The sequence below is a fragment of the Scomber japonicus genome, chromosome 4 (genome assembly GCF_027409825.1).
Source record: "Scomber japonicus isolate fScoJap1 chromosome 4, fScoJap1.pri, whole genome shotgun sequence".
Classification (NCBI taxonomy): Eukaryota; Metazoa; Chordata; class Actinopteri; order Scombriformes; family Scombridae; genus Scomber; species Scomber japonicus.
The window spans coordinates 24,466,770-24,485,335 of record NC_070581.1 but is presented as its reverse complement, the minus strand read 5'-3'; the positions used below and the strand labels follow the sequence as shown (position 1 = coordinate 24,485,335).

The window sequence follows — 18,566 nt, the reverse complement described above, 5'->3', positions numbered from 1 at the left end:
CCCGTCAGCTCCAAAAGCGTAAATATTCCACTTATAAGACTTAAAGAAAATGCCAGATTGATAACTCAGCCAAGGAAAGAGAGTTTTGACAAATACTGCAAAACTCCCCCCCTCCCCAAAAAAAAAATCTTAACCTGACTTCCCACAAAGATAATCAGCTGTTTGGTTTCTCGCTGCTCTGGTGACAGCTCTCCATTCAAGCCTTACTGGAGAGGCAACTTTACTCTGCGCACCTGTCCTTCTGCCCTCCTCCTCCTCGGTGACATCAGCAAGACAGTCCTTGGAAACGGGAAAACATACCTGTCCCTCCTCTGTGTACCCGGCGGTTATATGATCTTCCCAAAAACCGAAACCCTACTCCTTGTTCTCCGTTACTTGCTGCAATTTCTCCTACTTCTCCACAGGCATTCTGGGGATTTTTTTCTACTAGAAAATACGCAGCAGCATGCAAGAGCCGTGATCCGATTAGGCTTCACTCCACAACTTTTTTTTTTGATCGTTTTCCGTGTTGCTTTCCTGATTGCAAGGATTCCTGCCCAATCAGAGTTTAGGGGGCAGTCCCAAATCGTACTCATTGAACCTATAATAAATGGCAAGAGGCGGGTCTTTTGTGTCTAAGAAGCGCTGGGTTTTGTTTCCATGGTGTGTTTAGAAAGGCGGAGTTCCCGCATAGGAACGCATATTTTCACGTGGGAATTGGTTAGTGTAAATTCAACATAGTGGATATAGGCTACAGTTTGGCAATTTGATCAGACGTTTGTGCCAAATTGTATATGTCTCCCAACACACTGGACAGCTACTTTTAAGGGGTTGTTGAGATCTATTTTATACTTTTCGGTCCATGAGATGCGTTTGGAGAATCCTAACCTTTCCTGCTGTCAGAGCTGAGGAGTTGCCCTGTTTGCTCGACGTAATTTCTTGCGCAATTCTGCCCCCTAGTGGTTGTAACAGTCTTAAAATTGAACCTCAATCTAAGCACCCAGCAGCAACACCGATACCGAATACACACAAAATATAACAGCTGCCTGTCAACGAGGCTTTATAATTTGTATGAAAATTTTACACACTTTTTGTTTTTTAATTATTCTGTTTTTAATTTACTCGTTTAGATGTGCTTTGCTCCTATGTAGAGATAAAACAATAAGTGGATTAATCAATCAACAGAAAATTAATTACCAACTATTTTGATAATAAATTAATTGCTTTGAGCCATTAAAAAAAATCCAAATTGTCTGGTTCCAGCTTCTCAGTTGTGATTATTTTCTGGTTTCTTTAGTCCTCTATGATACTACTGAATAATTTTGGGTTATGGACAAAAGAAGAGGTTTTAGGTTGCCTTTTCTTTTCTTTTTACCATTGTCTGACATTTTATTGACCAAACAATTAATAGCTTAATCTAGAAAATAATTAACAGATTAATCAATAATGAAAAAAAAGCATTAGTAGCAGCTCTACTCCCAATGTGTTCACAGTCTGATGAGCCAGAGCCAGATTTCCCATATGACACATACATAATGAACTGAACTTAACACTTTCGTATGCAAATTAATCACAGTTTGACACCATTTAACAGTAGTACTATAGGTGTGAGCCTCACACCTGTTAATGTTACAATTTCTGACCATTTGTTAATGATTAACATTCAGTCCACTCTCCAGTTCACCTCTGCGGTCAGCGCCCTTGCTTTCAGACAGATAAAGCTGAGCCCATTTTTAAAAGCAGCTGATAACAGCCTTGTTATTGCAATTTTTCAACTTCTCCACCGCTGGGCCGTCGTGTTAATTTTGAATTACAAGGTTGTTAACTCACACACGAGGGCATCAGGTTTCAGGTAGGAAAACTTTTAAGTCAATTGTAGCTGTTATACTCCATGCCATGCTTCATTTTCCAATTGTGACTTACTTCAGAGTTAATTAGTTCTACTCTCTACAGGGATCGTTCTCTCTGGCAATGATTTTACATTTTCATCTGCTGATATGATCTGCCATTTCTCTCATTTGTGAGAAACGCCAGATGCTCCTTATGGATGTGGATACAAAATGTAGCAACGATACCTCGCTCCCTATGTGCTGTAAGTTTTAAAGTACATGTGGCTTTTACTGCATTGCAAACAGCTGGAAGAACTTTTCAAATAATGTAATTTCATATCCATCACATGCTAATTTCTCTCTTGTGAGGACAGTATGATTTGCTTCTCATGGGTCTTCTCATTCTTGTTGAAATAAAGTAAACTTTTGTGAAATGTTCTGAACCCACTTTTTCTATTACTTCTTGTTAAGCTGAAGAGTCATCTGGTTCTGTTGCTGTTATTATCATCCCTTCTATATTGGCTTTGAGCACAGTTTTTGTCATGGTTCTGATTTTCTGTGATCTTCACAAGTACAAACAAAAAGCGCAGAGGACCTCAGCAGCTTATTTTACAAATGGTATGAACTGCAAATACTGAATATCCTCTTTATAAAATATTGAAAAACACTATGACAATCAAAACCCCTTTTACATCATTGCCAGAGACCAATGCCAAGTGTTAATGTGTTTTCTTAGCAGGCCAGCAGAGTGTATCTGTGACTGCAGCCTCTTTAAGCACTCCAAAGGTCCAGGCAGCTTTGAATCCCTGGGAAATTCCTGAGGAGTGTGTTCTTGAGGGACTAGAGTTTTGGCAGACAGGCCGCTATGGCCCCATTTGTAAAGGTCTGCTGAAGAAGAAAGATGGAACCTCCTCTGGTGTGGTGGTTAAGTCCCTCCGAGGTACAGCATGAATGTCACAAGGCTAGGGATATAAGTTTCCTCTATTGTTCTCATATATTGTAATTATTATAAAATATAGTTAATAAGTTTGCTAAATTCTTCATATGACTAATGATTGATGACCCTGTGACCCTGTATAGATGGACCCAACCAACCTGAAGCTAAGGAGTTTGTGCAGTGGGTGCTGTTCCATGCCAGAGTGTGTAAACATGAGAATGTGGTGCAGATGTTGTACTGTCAGACCAAACGTCTGCCCATGTACCTGGTCTTAGACGCCTACAGCCCAGGCAACCTCCTCCACTTCCTCTGGTCACTCAAAAATGTAATGGCGGTACACGACTTTGGTCCAAACTTGTAAACAATGATGCATGCAATCTCCAGTTCCTCAATTTAGTGCAATGACAAAGACTTATTTTGCCCTAGAGGAATTCAAACATTGCGGCTCCATCGCAAAGCTTCTCTGAGAGATCTGTGTTTCTGGTGGCAAAGCAGGTTGCAGCAGGATTGGTGAGTCACATTTTGAAGACCAATTATTCCCAACAAACAGTAACACTCAAATTAAAACAATTTAGATGTCATGTCCTATAGGGGATGTCCTGCTGTACCATAGCAGGTCATTATGCACCTGCTATTTCCCCAAGATATGAAGGAATAAATTGTTGTTTATCTTGAAGTCTGAATGAATATTTAACTAAAGATTGACATGTTTGGCCATAATTATTTCTTCCCTCAGGATTACCTTATGGCAGAGCACAGGCTGGTGCATGGTGATGTTGCTGCCAGGAACATCTTAATTGGCCCAGGCCTCTCAGCCCGAGTGTCTGGGCTGGGTGTTGCATTTGGAGGACGCAAAATGGATTTGGCAACTAGGCAGAGGGCAGCAGAGGTGCCTCTTAAATGGCAAGCTCCAGAGAGGATTATGATGCAGTTCAGCATTGACAGGAGCGACGTGTAAGGGCAGAGTTATGGATAGACACGAAGCATACACAAAAAACAGAGAACATTGTTATCTGTTTTTGCTATTGTATGCCGACTACATCATACATAAAATGATTTGAATATGTTGATTTGGAGTCACATCTTCTTTTCCTTAGGTGGTCATTTGGAATCCTCCTGTATGAGCTGATTACTCTAGGTAATGTCTTTAAACAAATTATTATTTAGCCACAAGTGTATCTTTTCAATTTAGCCTATTTCAAATTTATTATTTTCTACAATGTGTAGTAGTGGACACATCATCGTCAGCATCACCAATAAAGTCTTTTCTTTTCTTTTTTTTGTTAAATCTCAGGCTCTCCTCCATATCCCGAGCTGGAGCCTCTGTCTGTGCTTCCAAAGCTACAAGGGTCTTATCGAATGGAGAGACCAGAGAACTGTGGAGGACCTTTGTACGTAAAGAAATAGGAAGTGATTTACTGTCCCTTGGTGCAGAAATAGCAACTGAGTCACTGTGATGAATTTTCATTCAAATAGTACCCTCTCTGAGTTATTACAACGAAAAAATCTGTGGGGGAAAAAAGTTTGACATTTTGGAAATGGACTCATTTGCTTTCTTGTTAAGAGTTAGATAAGAAGCTACTGTCGTGTCTGTCCTTAAAATATGAAGCTACAGTACAACCAGCAGCCAGATGGATTTGCTTTGCAGTAAAATTGAAAACGGCACGGCTCCTTCCAGAGGCAAAAAACAACTGGTCTACCAGCACCTGGAAAGATCACTAATTAACAGTTACACAAGAGTGGTATCAATCATCTCATCTAACTTCGGGCATTAACATTAATATGTGTATTTTTGTGTATTTCTTTAATTGTCAAACTTCTCTTTTAACACAAATGGGTTTTTTAATTCTTTTTGTATGCTTTTAGGTATGATCTGATGAAGTACTGTTGGATGTGGAGTTTCAAAGACCGACCTGCCTTCTCATCCATCATAAAGCTGTTAGACTCCTCACTGCACCTAGCTGCTACTAAAGACATTTGTGTTCCTGATGAAATGGATATATTTGAGTATAACAGACAGGCTGGACTGCTCTCGTAGTACAACCGTATTTCAAGACCCATTAACAAGAAAAGATCTGGATGTAAAGTGTGATCTACAATGACAGCCTATAATCTGTAATGTTAGGTGTTAGATTCAGCAGATTAATCTAATTGTATAGACTGAATTGGACTGAATTGACTGTTAAATTGCCGGGAAGTATCTTTCTTTGTACTTCCACAGTGAAATATTGATGACATGATGAATGAAGGATGAAAGCAAGTATTCATTATTACCTCTTTATTGTCAAAAATGTACAGAGATCAAAGCACAGATCTTTTATTATTTATTAATATCTTTTGCATTGGGCAAGTACAGTTTTTGTATTTTATAATGCTCTCAGCATGCATACATTACTGTGACTTTACAGTTTGGAAAGCAAAACAACCACACAGGAAACCTGAATGCACTAAAGCACATTCACGAACCTTGTCAAACCCGTCTGTGGGTTTAGATCAGTATCCGAATCAGAAGACGTGACCTCTTGCATTAATTTAAAAAAATAAAAACAGAGCTTTTGAGGTAGAGCTCCGTTAAGTAGACTCATTTAGATAACTCACAACTTGCTAAAACTATGAGTTATGGCTTATAGAAGGTTCAAAAAATTAAAGTCACTGAACTCCAATGCAAGTGATGTCATACCCTTTATTTTGACACCTCTGATTACAAGCTCAAAGATGACCATTTCAAACGCACTTATCCTTTCCTTCCTCAACCTCTGTGGGTTTTAAGGATTCAAAGCCTCTGCATTGCAGAGCGATCATAGCCAACATTGACTGGGGAACAGCGTAACACTTTTAGGGTGGAGGCAAAACATGCAGAAAGATGAAGTGCTTCACCACTAGATGGCAGGATTTGCAGTTTCTGTGTTGTCTTTGAAGGTAAATACACACTGACTCACATGAGGCAGAAAACTGCTGTTGCAGTGCCATTTGCGGGTTGCAACTTTCACTCATGTTGCACTTCTGACCTCGCCTAAATCAGTAACAACTGCAGTAACATCAGTGATTTAATTGTGGTCAGAAGATGTAATGGTGATCCAGTGTGGATTTAGTATTTGAACTGCAATGCCTCTTAAAACAGAGGCAAACACATACAATGACCCAATAAAATCATACATGGAAGAAATTTGGAAATTTTACACATAGTTACTAAGACAAAATGACAACTTGTTAAAAAGCTAAAAGTCTTGAAATCTAAACAAAAGGAAAAAAAGGTCCTTCATTCAAAGAGGCCACAAGTGGGGTCAGTGCGCTTCAGTTAAATCCATTTAAAACATACTTAATTACTAATTGAAAATGATTTGGAGGAAATACACACCCCTGACCTGAATACTATGGAAATTAAATGAACCCAACACTGATAAACAGTTGTCGGGTAACACAGTCGTAATGCTGTATGAATGCCCATCACTTTGTTAAAGAAAAAAATCATTTATAGATCAGAAGCCTTACCTACTGAGCACTCAAACAATTACTCATTCAGCTATGCTCAACACTGGGAAATAGTTGTTTCAATGTGCTATATAATGACAATATTAAACATTTTAAAATACCAAATTGGAGGTAAGAACATACAAAAAATGTATGCGGTTGTTTCATTTGAAATAGAAATGATGTGCCCTGCTGCCGCGCTCTCCCAACACTGATGAAAGATTGGATTAATACTGTGGAAGGGAGATTACACAAGAGATGAATCTGATGAAAATTCAGTTTTTTTGAACAAGTCACCATGGCTTCAGTGAATGTGCACCAAGTAAGACAGCATGACAGTTAATCCTTACAACTAACATTAAAGGTAGAATATGTAGAATGAGCAGAACAACGCCATCTAATGTCTCGAGATCGTAGTCGCAACAACCAAAAAGTAATTCCAGCAGTCGGGTTGCCAGGTCCGGTGCCGGATTTTATTTTAGCTCTCACTTTATCCACATGTCAAAGTAGCCCTTTAGATCCACAATGTGACGCTAATTTGTCCAAATAACATCTGCTTAAAGTTTTGTTCCTGCGAATTCGGAGCCGCTCAAGTTAGCCGTAGCGAGTAACGCACTTCCGGTCATTTTCACAAAATAAAACACCCGTTGCCTTTTATTATTAAGAAAACCATAACGATAGAGTTGGTGCTTTTATTTTGAAAACAGGAAGCGAACATACCCTCGCTGTAACTGACTTGAAACCACCGAGGTACATTACAATGTAACGCCAGTGGGAGTAGCAGCAATGTCTCTGCATGTACTGCCTAATCCTAAACACCGATTGGTTTGTGTGTGGTGTCGTCAGAAGCAGAAGAGGCTCACGGTCGTAAACATCTAGTCACGTGTACTCTGAGATGGACGCGCAGGTCAGGAAATGACGTAAACGGCCCGTATATGGTTTGTTATTTGTGTTATTACATTACGTGTTGGACTAAATACATGGACATATTGAGGAAAATATTCCGGTTTTATGGAAACGGATTTCATATTTCACAAGAATGGATACTTGGCGAGCTGTACAGAAAGTCCTGTGTCATAAGATGATCGTTGTGGATAAAGGGAAGACTTTGAAGGTATGTAGGCATTATAGCTTTTCTCACTTAGCTGAGTGGCTTGCCAAGCTAATCGCTAATACTATTACGGCTGTGAGCAACCATATAAGTCGTGAGTGGTCTTGAATGAATCAGAACAATCTAAGCTTTCCAACAATGTACGGCATGAATATATATGTTTAAGGGTTGGTGTTTAAAACATTCAGAAGAACGTGTGGCTACCTCCTAACATCCGTCCCGTCCCGTGAACGGAACAGCGTGCGTTAAGAGGTTAATGATCAAATATCAAAATCCGAATAGCGTCAGAAAGTCAACCCACTCTCCACATTTCCATTGCTACCGTTTTGATACTTCATGGTACACAAACAAATAGCATCTCATATGAAAGCTCAGACCCTGGCGAGTTCAACAGTTCCACTATTATTGCGCTAAAAACTCAGTGAACCAGCAGCATACAAAGGTAAACAACCGCTTATTTACAGCGACTAACAGATATTCTGTCTTACCTTCGAAGTTTTGTGATGAAAAGTTGTACTTGAGAGCAAAAAACGCTGGTTTTAGTAAGTCCAACACGGCCGTGTTTGTTTACAACTCCATTTCACCCAGTGCCAGCCTACAGTAGCTGCACCGGAACAACAGACAACCCTGGCAACCCGCAATTCCGGCCGCTAATTGGCTGGTACAATGTACACAGAACGTGTCAGAACGTCATTGTCGAACCCCTCAAAAAATTTTAAAAATATTAATTCAGACTAAATATTTTTTTTAATGGAAAAGCAATACTTTCATTCTGTACCCCTCAAAATGCCCCGTGGCTGTATTATTTTTTTAAAAATATAGCTTTTAATAAATATTCTACGTATTCAACCTTTAAAATGTCAGTCTCATCCAACTTTCTTCAATCCTGGTGTTGTCATAGAGGTGTCACATCAAAATAAAGGTTAAATAGAGTGTTCGCCTGTGGTGCATGAGCATGTTTAGTTTAGATCCTCCATGACAGTATGGAGCAGCAGCAGTCTGGAAGCCTCAGTTTACCCAGATGGGCCAGAGGTCAAACTATTCGGGAGTTTATGACAAAGCCAACAACCCTTTTACACCTTGCTGCTCCAAAGGGATGTTGGGAACAAAATGTAGGAGACAGACCACAGTAAGTAGTATACACATGCAGGGGGGAAAGAAGAGCAGAACACCATGATGACTCCTGGAACAAACAAAAAACAAAAAAAGGGTGACATTGGGAAATCACTGAAAATTGAAAGCAAAGGCAGCATGCATTGCCAGAAACATTGCCCAGATTAATGTCTAGATTACTACCTAGAGTAAATCAATGCTTTGAGCTAATTGCTAACATCAGCATGCTAACATGCTCAGAGTGACGGTGCTAATATGCTGATGTTTTGCAGATATAATGGCTACTGTGATATCTTTACCCTGATACCATGCCATTGTATATTGCAGATATATTCAGACAGTTTCAAGGTAATTCATCCAATATTTATCAATACAATTCACTTAAAACTACAAAGGCCACCATGTCCCATTAGTCCACTAGTTAACACCCTTGAATGTAACAGTCTATTACTAGGATGCATGCAACATAACCACAATGTTCACAGTTTGATTCTGGCAACAGACCACTGATGCGTGCAGTTCGCCTCTCTCCCCTCAGTTCCTGTCATCTTTTACTGTAATTTAATAAAGCCATAAAATGCCCCATGAAATATTTAGAAAAAATAAACACACAAATGGTGGCACTATAGAGGATAAATCAGGCAATCACAAAGTCATTAGAATTCTTTCTCTGGAGACCATAAATCCTTCCAGTAGCTGCTGAGATATTTCAGTCTGGACCAACGTGATAGATTGACCAACTGATATTGCCATGCCACTAGTGTGACTAAAGATAATCCTACTGAAAACAGTTGACAGCGATTTCTGTAGATTATCCTAACCTGCACGTTGTTGCTTTTAAGTTGTTCAAAGATTCACCTCTAGTGTAATGGGGTAGTGGCAGATAGATAACTCAAAATCTAGAAACGTAAAAACCAAACTATTTGCATGGCTAAATACCTGTACTACATGCAGATGCTAAATGTAACTAAAGTATGATTTAAAAAATATGATAAATCATCACTTTAATCTTTAGCTCTGGCAGCAATCTGTACAGTTGTTTTCTAATGACTGTACCTCCAGCGTAGACTGCTTTTTTCCAGGCCTGCGACTCCAGCACTCTATCGTGGGGGTAGAAGTTCTGACTGATCATGAATAGGATCATGGCCACTGCGATGACCCGCAACATGGCCATGTTTCCCCCCGACAGCAGAGAGGCACTGGCCAGGATGGCTGAAGAGTAGATGCAGGGCAGGCCACGATACATGAATGGGATGCCTGAGGACCAAACAAGAAAACATCTTCATTAAGTCCTTTTAATAATAATGACTGAAAATATTACTTACATAAACTACAGTGTACATCAGGGATGGGCAAACTATGGCCCACAGGCCATATACCGCCCTTTGGGCTTTTTTTCTCCGGCCTGTGAAATATTGGTACAGAGTTGTCCAAATTATGAATTAGTAAATTTCCTGCAATACCCGGCGTTTAAGTTGATTCCACTAGATGGCGCACTCCAGACACAATTGACCTTTGCTGGAGTCTGGTTTATCCTCTCTACTTCTCCTTTGTCACAGCATTGAAACCCTCTGTCACAATGAGTGGACCAAAGAAAAGAAAAGTCGATAGTGAGTGCCGAGTGTTTAATAAGGAGTGGACAGCTAAATATTTTTTTGTCAAAGTCCGATCAAAGGCTGTATGTCTTATTTGCCAAGAAACCGTACAACATCAGTGGCCACTTTTCCACCAAGCATGCTAACTACACTAGCAGCCAGAGGTTGGCGGCCAATTTATAGGCTGGGCAAAATACTTTTCTCCGACAAACTACCATTCAAGAGTCAAGCGCTAAGGCAAGTTATTTCCTGGCATTCAAATTAGCAAAGGCCAGCAAGCCATTCTCCGAGGGAACAAATTTGAAAACATTTGTTTATCACTCAGGACGGTGACTTGCCATGTAGAACTAATTGATGAAGACTTAGCCAGCGAGTTAAACAAAAAAGTTGAGTAATTGAATGGCTTTAACGTGTAATTTATATTAGTTCACACAAACACTTTCCATCCATCTCATGCTGGACTGGCCCATCTGTCAAATTTTACAACTCATTGTGGCCCCTGAGCCAAAACATTTGCCCACCCCTGATGTACAATAACACTACAACTTTGAGACTTACCACTTGAGAAGAAACAGAGGCGGACGAACACAGACATGACGTAACACATGCATAGGATGTTGTCCACCAGGTCAGGTGTCCTCAGGAGCAACGATGTGGCAATCCCAAAGGTTGTGAAGTCAGCAAAATCATCTAGCTTTGCACCTGAGCATGAAAAAGACATAAATGTCAATATCAGTGTCTATTTGAACTTCACAGGGAGGAATGAATTATCATGGTGTTAGGATTTCACAGCTGACAGACAAAGCCCATTCTAAAAATATTGTAATCTGAATCATCTGCTTCAGAAATGTCACCAGTGAGTGCTGACTGTCCTATTATTACCAACCCAACAGTGCCTTAGCCATGGATTTACATTCTTTCAAAGTCAGTGTATCAAGTATGTTATCACCCCTTCATTCTTCATGGTCATCGCCAGTGTTACTGACATGTGACAGTGGTTTGCGAACGTGCAAAAATCTCCAAGTGGAAATTCCAGTGTCAGCCCAACGGGCAGCAATTCTATAAACAACATTCTCCCCTGCCTTGTCTCTTTATCCCGCAGGAGCATGGTGCATGTTTTCAGCAGATGAGGATGAGGTGATTCAGGCCACGGCCCAAATGAACGAGGTGGAATTCCACAGCAAAGGGTCAACAATTTTAGCAATTTCAGATATGCAGAGAACCCAAAGCAACGGGATAAAATAGACAATTGGGTCGTGATCCTGTGGAATTAGGCTGCTTAATCAGAAAGTGATTGTTCATTTGACAAAATACGTGGGGGGCACAACAACATCCACCTGCAAAGTCATGCAGAAAAATCCTGTCGGGACACAAAGCCCTCTGAAATGTGCAGCCAACTATGTATTGTGATGCACCTGAAAGCTATTTTGGGCTTGGGAAAAAATGTGAACTTGCGCAGTGGAAGCAATGGTAAAACAGCTATTTTTATCTCCTGATTTAATAAATATGGGGCTTTGGTCTTTTGAAAATATACCAGCAGTGGTTATTTTATATGCTGTGTATTTGCATTGGGAGTTTTTCAAGGTGGCACCACCAAGAGGATGTCATTCCATTTATAATCAAACCTTAACCCTGAAATTTATCAGGGTATAATTAGCAGTCTTTAAAAATATAGAAAAAGCTAAAAACCATTGTTTTACATTATATAAAACATGTATGACTCTTCTCAAAACTCTGTAAAAGTATCAAAAATATTTTCATTAGCTGAGTTTCCTTTTACTGGCTCACTTTCTGTTTGACCTTGTGTAGCTAAATTCAAGATCAGACAAAGAACGGTGCAGCAAGCCTTGCCAGCACCCCAGTTGAAGTTCATCTTTATTAAGTGCTATTGACCACAACACTCTACTTACCCAGTGCAGAACAAGCATCAAGTCGCCTGGCAACTGCTCCATCTGCCAAATCCAGCAGGTAGCCAATCAGGACCAGCCAACACGCCGCATGATGGTGCCTGCACAGAACAGGGTGAATTGTTTGGTTTAGCTATTTGATGACAGCAACCCATTTCAACGGGTGAAATATCTGCTAGTTCTCACAAGTAAAACTAGTAGTGTTTAGATTTCAACAGTGTTACAAATACAGTTAAATATTTGTCTTTCTCTAATAGACAAACAGAAAAAGATATTATTCATATTATCTTCAGGTCAGGTTTCTTGACACTGGCATCTTCTTCTTTCTGATTTACACTTGACTGTGTCTTTATTTTAAGTTATGGTGGCCCTAAGGGGCAAAACTTTGGACAAAAGACACTAATAAAATAAAACTTAAAAAAAGGAGTGATGCAATGATCTGTTTTATCAGTTTGTTTTCTTTAATTTTGTGTTCAGTTTAGTTTTCTTTTTTTCTTTCTTTAAAAAAAAAATAAAAATGTGTTACTGGCGTCCACATCCATCCACACAATGATTAAGGCCATTAGTTAAACTAGCTGATCCTGACTGTTTCCCAGAGTAAAATCCAATAATGGCGTGTTCACTCACCCGTTAAGACTGCTGAGAATGGAGGCCATGCCCATGACCATGTTGGCAACTGACAGAGCGTTAGCTGCATTTTTACGCGCAAATTCCTTGATCTGGAGTCCTGTGGCCTGATCACTCAGAAAGAGCTTGTTGGTACACTGGAAGAAACCTGAGACCACACGACAAAAGCAGTTAGTAGTTGTCTTTGTTAGATCAATAACCTCTGTTGTGGTTTTTAAAAAAAGAAGCTAAATCCCTGCCACGATCGGATGACCATACCAGCTGACCTTTTGATGAACGTGTCTGAATGGGAATACTTTACTCATTATATCACAGTTTGAGTCAGATCTCAGATGTTTTAAATCCCAAAAGTAATCTGAAAGTTTTACGATTACTGGATAATAATCATTTGTGCTCCATCTATAGTGAAAATCCGTTGTACAGGATAATAAACTATCATATGTTGTGTGTTCCTTGTTTTACTGTACTGAAAGGAAAATACGACTACGGAATTGATTGGCTCGTCTTATGTAAAAGAAGCATCACTTACCAAGATGTATGTTTATGGGACGGACACCAACCGTACGATACATTCATCCATTTTCAGATCACTAAAATGCATTTGTTACTGTACAATCATTCAATCAGGGGTGCGCAGCCTACAGCATGCAACATTAAAGTGTCTCTTTATCTACATTGCATTACATTATCAGTTATATCTATACAGTAAACATGTGTTATATATTTAACCGTCACAAAACAAAACAGCCATATTTACATGCAGTTAACTTCATTCATCTAGAAAATACTTGTCAAAAAAATTGTCAAAAGGATACAGTATCTGAACAGGGTGCATGTAAAGAGTTAGCACTTAAATGTGATCTTATCGGGGGGTCAGATACATACAAACACTGGTGAAAGGGGAACAAGCTATAGACATTTAGAGGACTACCACACACCATCGGCTACTGTGAGTGTGAGCTGGACCTACTGCATTGACACATACCAGACGTGAGATCAATTAGCCTGATCAAACGTAGTGACCTGAGACGAGGACATGGCTGCAGCACTCACATAGCTAGCTGTTCAAATCTATGAATACAACTGCGGCCTGGGCTTCAATGGAGATTGTAGCATTAAAAATAAATCTACAACCTTCCCTGGTGTCCTTGGTTTTATAACATAAAATGTATTTTAAAGTTCTTTACTGTATGAGGTTATATCCTCAATAATAACTCAGTTAATAAGGCATATATTTGCTTACAGTGCAATTAGTAAGACTGTGTCATGTTAACTTGTTTAGTTGCACTGATGGCAAAATGTGCAGTATTTTAAATGGTCAAAGCTACATACACTAATAGTCAGCAAGATGGAATGACTGCTGAGTCTGCCTCACTCCAGCCAAAAACTGCCTCTGCCTCCACAAAGCCGTGATGTTTTTTAATGAAGACAGACAAAGAAATCTTTGTTTTCTGTCCACTTCGCTCTCTTGTGAGTTTATAACTTTCTCTCAAGTCATAGTACTGCCCAAGACAGTATGCACAGATAAATGACCTGCAAAGTTTCAATATTTTTTAATGTTGCAGTAGCAACCCTTCAAGCGTTTTTCACCCTGAACTTCCTGTGATTCCAAAGCCAGACGAGTTCAAGAGACTCTTCATCTGAAAGAAAACAGTGTATGAGACACAGCAGAAAGCCAAAAACAACTTACACTTTCACTTCACAGCATGCGTTTTACTTCTCATTCTGTCTTTTAACACAAATCACAAACTGGCATTTAATTGTTATCTGAAAACTTTTCATGGGAAAGCTTTAAGTCAGAAAACACTACACATCAGTTTCTGCAGTTGACATTCTGCATTTAATCTGAGAATCGTGACATTTCCAAGTTCACTAAATGGGCAATCAGTGACTTAGAGTAACATGCAGCTCCGTGTGTATACAAGTTTGCAGGGTTGCAGATCTTACATTCAGGTTTTACTCTAACCTCAAGACAATATGCTGTCTTGTGGACTAATAAAAGGAGGATAAACCAGAGCCATACACGCTGTCAATTTCAAGCAGGTCTATTTTCTGGACTGCTGCCTAATGAGTGCAAAGCATGATGGGAAGGCCCTTGTTATATAACACCCTACTATGTTACCTGGTAACGAATTAAAGCCAAAAACCAAAAACAAGGGTTCACAACAGTTCACAATAAGAATAATCTGAAATGAATTTAAAGGAGAATTTACACTTTTTACATTTTAGAGTCAACTAAATAATTATAAATGACAATAACTTTGCATTTAATTATAAATGATGTACACCAGACATAGTAGACGTAACTCTGTATACTCTAACTAGAGCGAATATCTAAACCAACACTAACTAACTTCAAACTATAAAACAGATGTAGTTTACATTATTATATCAATACAGCAAACAAAGAACTATTTTTCCCAGGTCAAATCTGAAATTAATTATTTTAATTGCATATAATAACTGCAATATGTGCTACTTGCGGCACATCTGATAATGAATACTAATATCATACTGTATATTCAGTGGTTAATTTTACTAAATGAATTATCCCATCCTATTCTATTCAATCTAAGCATCGTTAAAACATCCTCAGCACATTAATCACTGTTTCCTTGCCTAATCTGGTTAATGCAGATCTACTTTGCTTTAATCCCATTAACATGTCCCATTCAACCCTTAACACTCATGTCCATGCAGGTGCAATCCAGATTATGAGACTAGACTGAGAAACAAGTACTGTACCTACCAGAGGAGGGAGTGAGGAGGATCATGATTGTCTCTGGACCACAGCACAACAGCTGAAAGGCAAAAGTTAAAAGCATTTACTTCACCTACATACATCTCTTATATTGTAACTGTGTGAATATCATGATTATCTCAAAATATGAGATGTAAATGAACATAATCATCATCCTGAAATAGCCCCTAATAAGATTTTAGGGATCAGTTTTGGCGACCACAAACTCCGCTTGTAAATCAGCCCACTGCTGACTTGAAATGTTGCGTAACAGCTGTAACATTACAACTTCATGGCTGAATCCAAAGTTAAATCACGTGCATAAACTATGTCCCTTAATTGTTTGTCTATCTTTTTGTTAATTTTTGAAAAACACACTGCCAAAATATCAAATACAAAGCTAGCTTTAGGCCACATCATTCAGCCACGGATTTTCTTTAAGGATTCCCAAATCCTTTGCTACTTCTGCATCCGAAACCATCAGCTGGTTACAGCTGCTCAGCTCGAGCCTTAATGCGCAACGCTTTATCAGCCTTTATCCTTATCACCGGTCTTCTGTACATTAATGCAGCGCAAAACGGCCAATATCCCCCCGTGCACACAGGCAAACATCACTAGAGGCATGAGAACAACAACAGAGTAACAGGTGTATATTTGGTACTGGACATCTCAGCATCTTAAAGAAAACGGCCAAAGCAAATGCGCGACTGCGCAACTGCGTCACAACCAAATGATGCCACAAATGTTATCTCTTCTAAACTACCTCTTCCCCTATATTTGGGTACCATACATAAAGTGCATTCCATCTTACCTGAAAGGACCTCCACAGATTACAGAGACTATAGAAATCAAATGATGGAGACGTCTAAACGCGCACGAACACTGTGCAATTTATTGTCTTTCTTTTCTTTCTTTTTTTCCACGCAGACGTTTTTTTCTCCTTTTTCTGTCTGTTATCTCACTGATGTGTTTAAAGTTGCAGCGCTGTCAATAGCACACACAGAAGATATGGCCGTTTACCTGTCTACTTCACAGCCGCTTTTTCAGCACGTCCTTTTAAAGACCAAGGATAAATCCGCTGGAATATTCCACCGGAAATGACGATCCCCCATTGCTTCGACACTGTTCCATAATATAGTTGTGCTATTTCTTTGGCGACCACCACTATACTAGGGGGGAAAAGTGTTGATGCAAGAAGTGCCAGAATGAGAGTATAGAGGAAAACATTTTAATGCCAAATATATTTTTAATAAATACATTTAACAAGGCACCACATGTCAAATAAATACAGCAGATAGAGTCTAAAGTATTTTGCTATGAGTGATTATATTATTAATATTCGATGTGACAAATGGTGCAATCCGAGATATGTTACTGTAAAGAAAAGAAAAAGAGGAAAAAAGAGCGTCTTTGTGAGTAGACTAACCCTAACCCTAAGTCCTGGATAGACTGGTGTAAACACCTGTGTGGACACGCTGCAGTTTGCCTATCACTCTCAGGTTCATCAATCATGTCCTCTCTCACCTGTACCAAACAGACAGCATTGTAAGAATCATGTCCTTTGAAGGTAGGATGAAGGTAGACACATGCATAACCTCCTGAATACCTGTCTGAACAGATGGACCATCCTCTCACTTCTCTTCTTCACCCTTTACACCTCTGACTTTCCATACAACCCATAGTCCTGTCACCTGCAGACGTTTTCAGATGACTCTGCAGTTGTGTGGACCACTTTGTGGCATGGTATGGGAACAACCACCTCCTCCTAAATGTAGCCAAGACCAAGGACCATTTCCATTCTAGGAGAGGAGGTGGATACGGTGGAGGGATATAGATATCATGGAGTCCACCTTGACAACAGACTGGACTGGAAATGCATCTATCTATCTATCTAAGACAATATTCTCAATACAACTTATTATCGTTTTTTCAAGAGTAAATTTAGATTTGGGGCTATACTGAGATACTCAAACTATTATTTTTGACTTAAAAGTTCCACTTCAGGCAATCAGTGGAACGGTGAAGTTTTCTATAATAGGTTATAATAAATGTTCAACATAGCAAGTATATAATTAAAAACCCCTTGTGTAACTAGACATGTTTCAATAACTAATGCTAATGCTAATGCTAATGCTAATAAGGACACAGATACTTTAAATTCATACTAGTTATATTTTTATTATACTGAGTATTACCAATTTCAGTTAGTCAGGATGTATGATGTACTGCTATCAATACTAATGTAGCAGTACACAGACCTGCAGCAACATATTACAAAAATCATTTGCTGAGACAATGAATGACTAAATGTTACCAAAAGACAGAAACTTGCATATGAGATTGCAGTTATAGTTACAAATTAATCAGCATATTACAGTAGTTAACCATGACTGAAGCATAACCTATTTATTTAATCGTGGACAAAACAGATTTCTAGCACTCTGGGTTATAAGGTCCACTTCTCTCTTAAATTTAATTCCTCTGTTTAATTCAGTTTAAACAGATTCAGATATGAAATTACACCACTCCTAGCACTCTGACCAATAGCAACGAGACATGATCCGTGATGTCTTCTACTTCCTGCAGTAACATGACAACAACTCCAGTATAAAGTTCACTAAATGCTATAAAGTGAATGCTGCTAAAATGTTTTGCACACAACATTCTTACTAGACTGTGTCATCTCCTGATGCTTACAGTAATCACATTAATCCTTGTTTTTCTTGCTGGATACAGGTCAATGTTTTACGTGCTGGTATTCAGGTGTTATTCATCAACACTTTTGCTCTTTTGATTCAGTGGATTTAGAAATGCACTTACATCAGAAATGTCCATGTTCACATCATAAATACAGCAGTGAGAATAAATTGTAAACAAACAAACAAACAAACAAAAATATGAGGAATTGATGGTTCACACTGAGCAGAAAGCCAGCGGACAGGTAAAGCGGACCTTGTAGTCTTGACAGCGTTTGCCACCAGGCTGCTCAGCATTCACACAGGCAAAGCCATGAGTAGCGTCATAGCTGCAAAATACATAAAAAAAGCAAGCTGTTAAAGGGGCAGTTCACCAAGTTTACACTGATGACAGTTGCCTTGAGTTCAGAGACACTAAATATATAATATTGCATCACAAATTACAGGTAAGGAGTTTGACAGATGCAGGTTTTTACCAGATGAGGAGGATCAAATGAAAGATACTATCCAGTAGCATTATGGGAATTGTAGTGTTTTGGAGTCGGGTATCTCAGCCTCTGC

At 39.2% G+C, this 18,566-nt stretch overlaps 2 protein-coding genes across 3 annotated transcripts; one reads left to right on the top strand and one right to left on the bottom strand.

Annotated features, from left to right (window-relative positions):
• Positions 1–1,675: 1,675 nt before the first annotated feature.
• si:ch73-206d17.1 (tyrosine-protein kinase STYK1) lies at positions 1,676–5,008 on the top strand. Of its 2 annotated transcripts, none has more exons than XM_053317332.1 (10): positions 1,676–1,831; positions 1,933–2,071; positions 2,280–2,426; positions 2,548–2,748; positions 2,889–3,070; positions 3,172–3,255; positions 3,482–3,699; positions 3,843–3,883; positions 4,040–4,136; positions 4,612–5,008. In XM_053317332.1, the coding sequence occupies exons 2-10, from the start codon at positions 2,014–2,016 to the stop codon at positions 4,781–4,783; spliced, it is 1,200 nt and encodes a 399-aa protein (XP_053173307.1). In that variant the 5' UTR covers positions 1,676–1,831; positions 1,933–2,013; the 3' UTR covers positions 4,784–5,008. The 2 variants fall into 2 exon arrangements, with proteins under 2 accessions (XP_053173307.1, XP_053173306.1); XM_053317331.1 differs by having other exon boundaries at positions 2,545–2,748.
• Positions 5,009–8,203: 3,195 nt separating this feature from the next.
• tmem269 (transmembrane protein 269) lies at positions 8,204–15,343 on the bottom strand. The gene is made up of 6 exons (XM_053317997.1): positions 15,319–15,343; positions 12,570–12,771; positions 11,946–12,043; positions 10,594–10,737; positions 9,497–9,697; positions 8,204–8,510 (listed from the first exon to the last, which is right to left on the bottom strand). The coding sequence occupies exons 1-6, from the start codon at positions 15,341–15,343 to the stop codon at positions 8,401–8,403; spliced, it is 780 nt and encodes a 259-aa protein (XP_053173972.1). The 3' UTR covers positions 8,204–8,400.
• Positions 15,344–18,566: the final 3,223 nt, after the last annotated feature.

Coding starts and splice junctions, on each gene's coding strand:
- si:ch73-206d17.1 (XM_053317331.1), top strand. CDS start 2,014: ATGCTCCTTATGGATGTGGATACAAAATGTAGCAACGATACCTCGCTC. Junction 2,749..2,888: donor GGTGGTTAAGTCCCTCCGAG/GTACAGCATGAA, acceptor GACCCTGTATAG/ATGGACCCAACCAACCTGAA. Junction 3,884..4,039: donor GTATGAGCTGATTACTCTAG/GTAATGTCTTTA, acceptor GTTAAATCTCAG/GCTCTCCTCCATATCCCGAG.
- tmem269 (XM_053317997.1), bottom strand. CDS start 15,343: ATGATCCTCCTCACTCCCTCCTCTG. Junction 12,772..15,318: donor CCTCCTCACTCCCTCCTCTG/GTAGGTACAGTA, acceptor AAACCACAACAG/AGGTTATTGATCTAACAAAG. Junction 8,511..9,496: donor AAAAGCAGTCTACGCTGGAG/GTACAGTCATTA, acceptor TGTTTGTTCCAG/GAGTCATCATGGTGTTCTGC.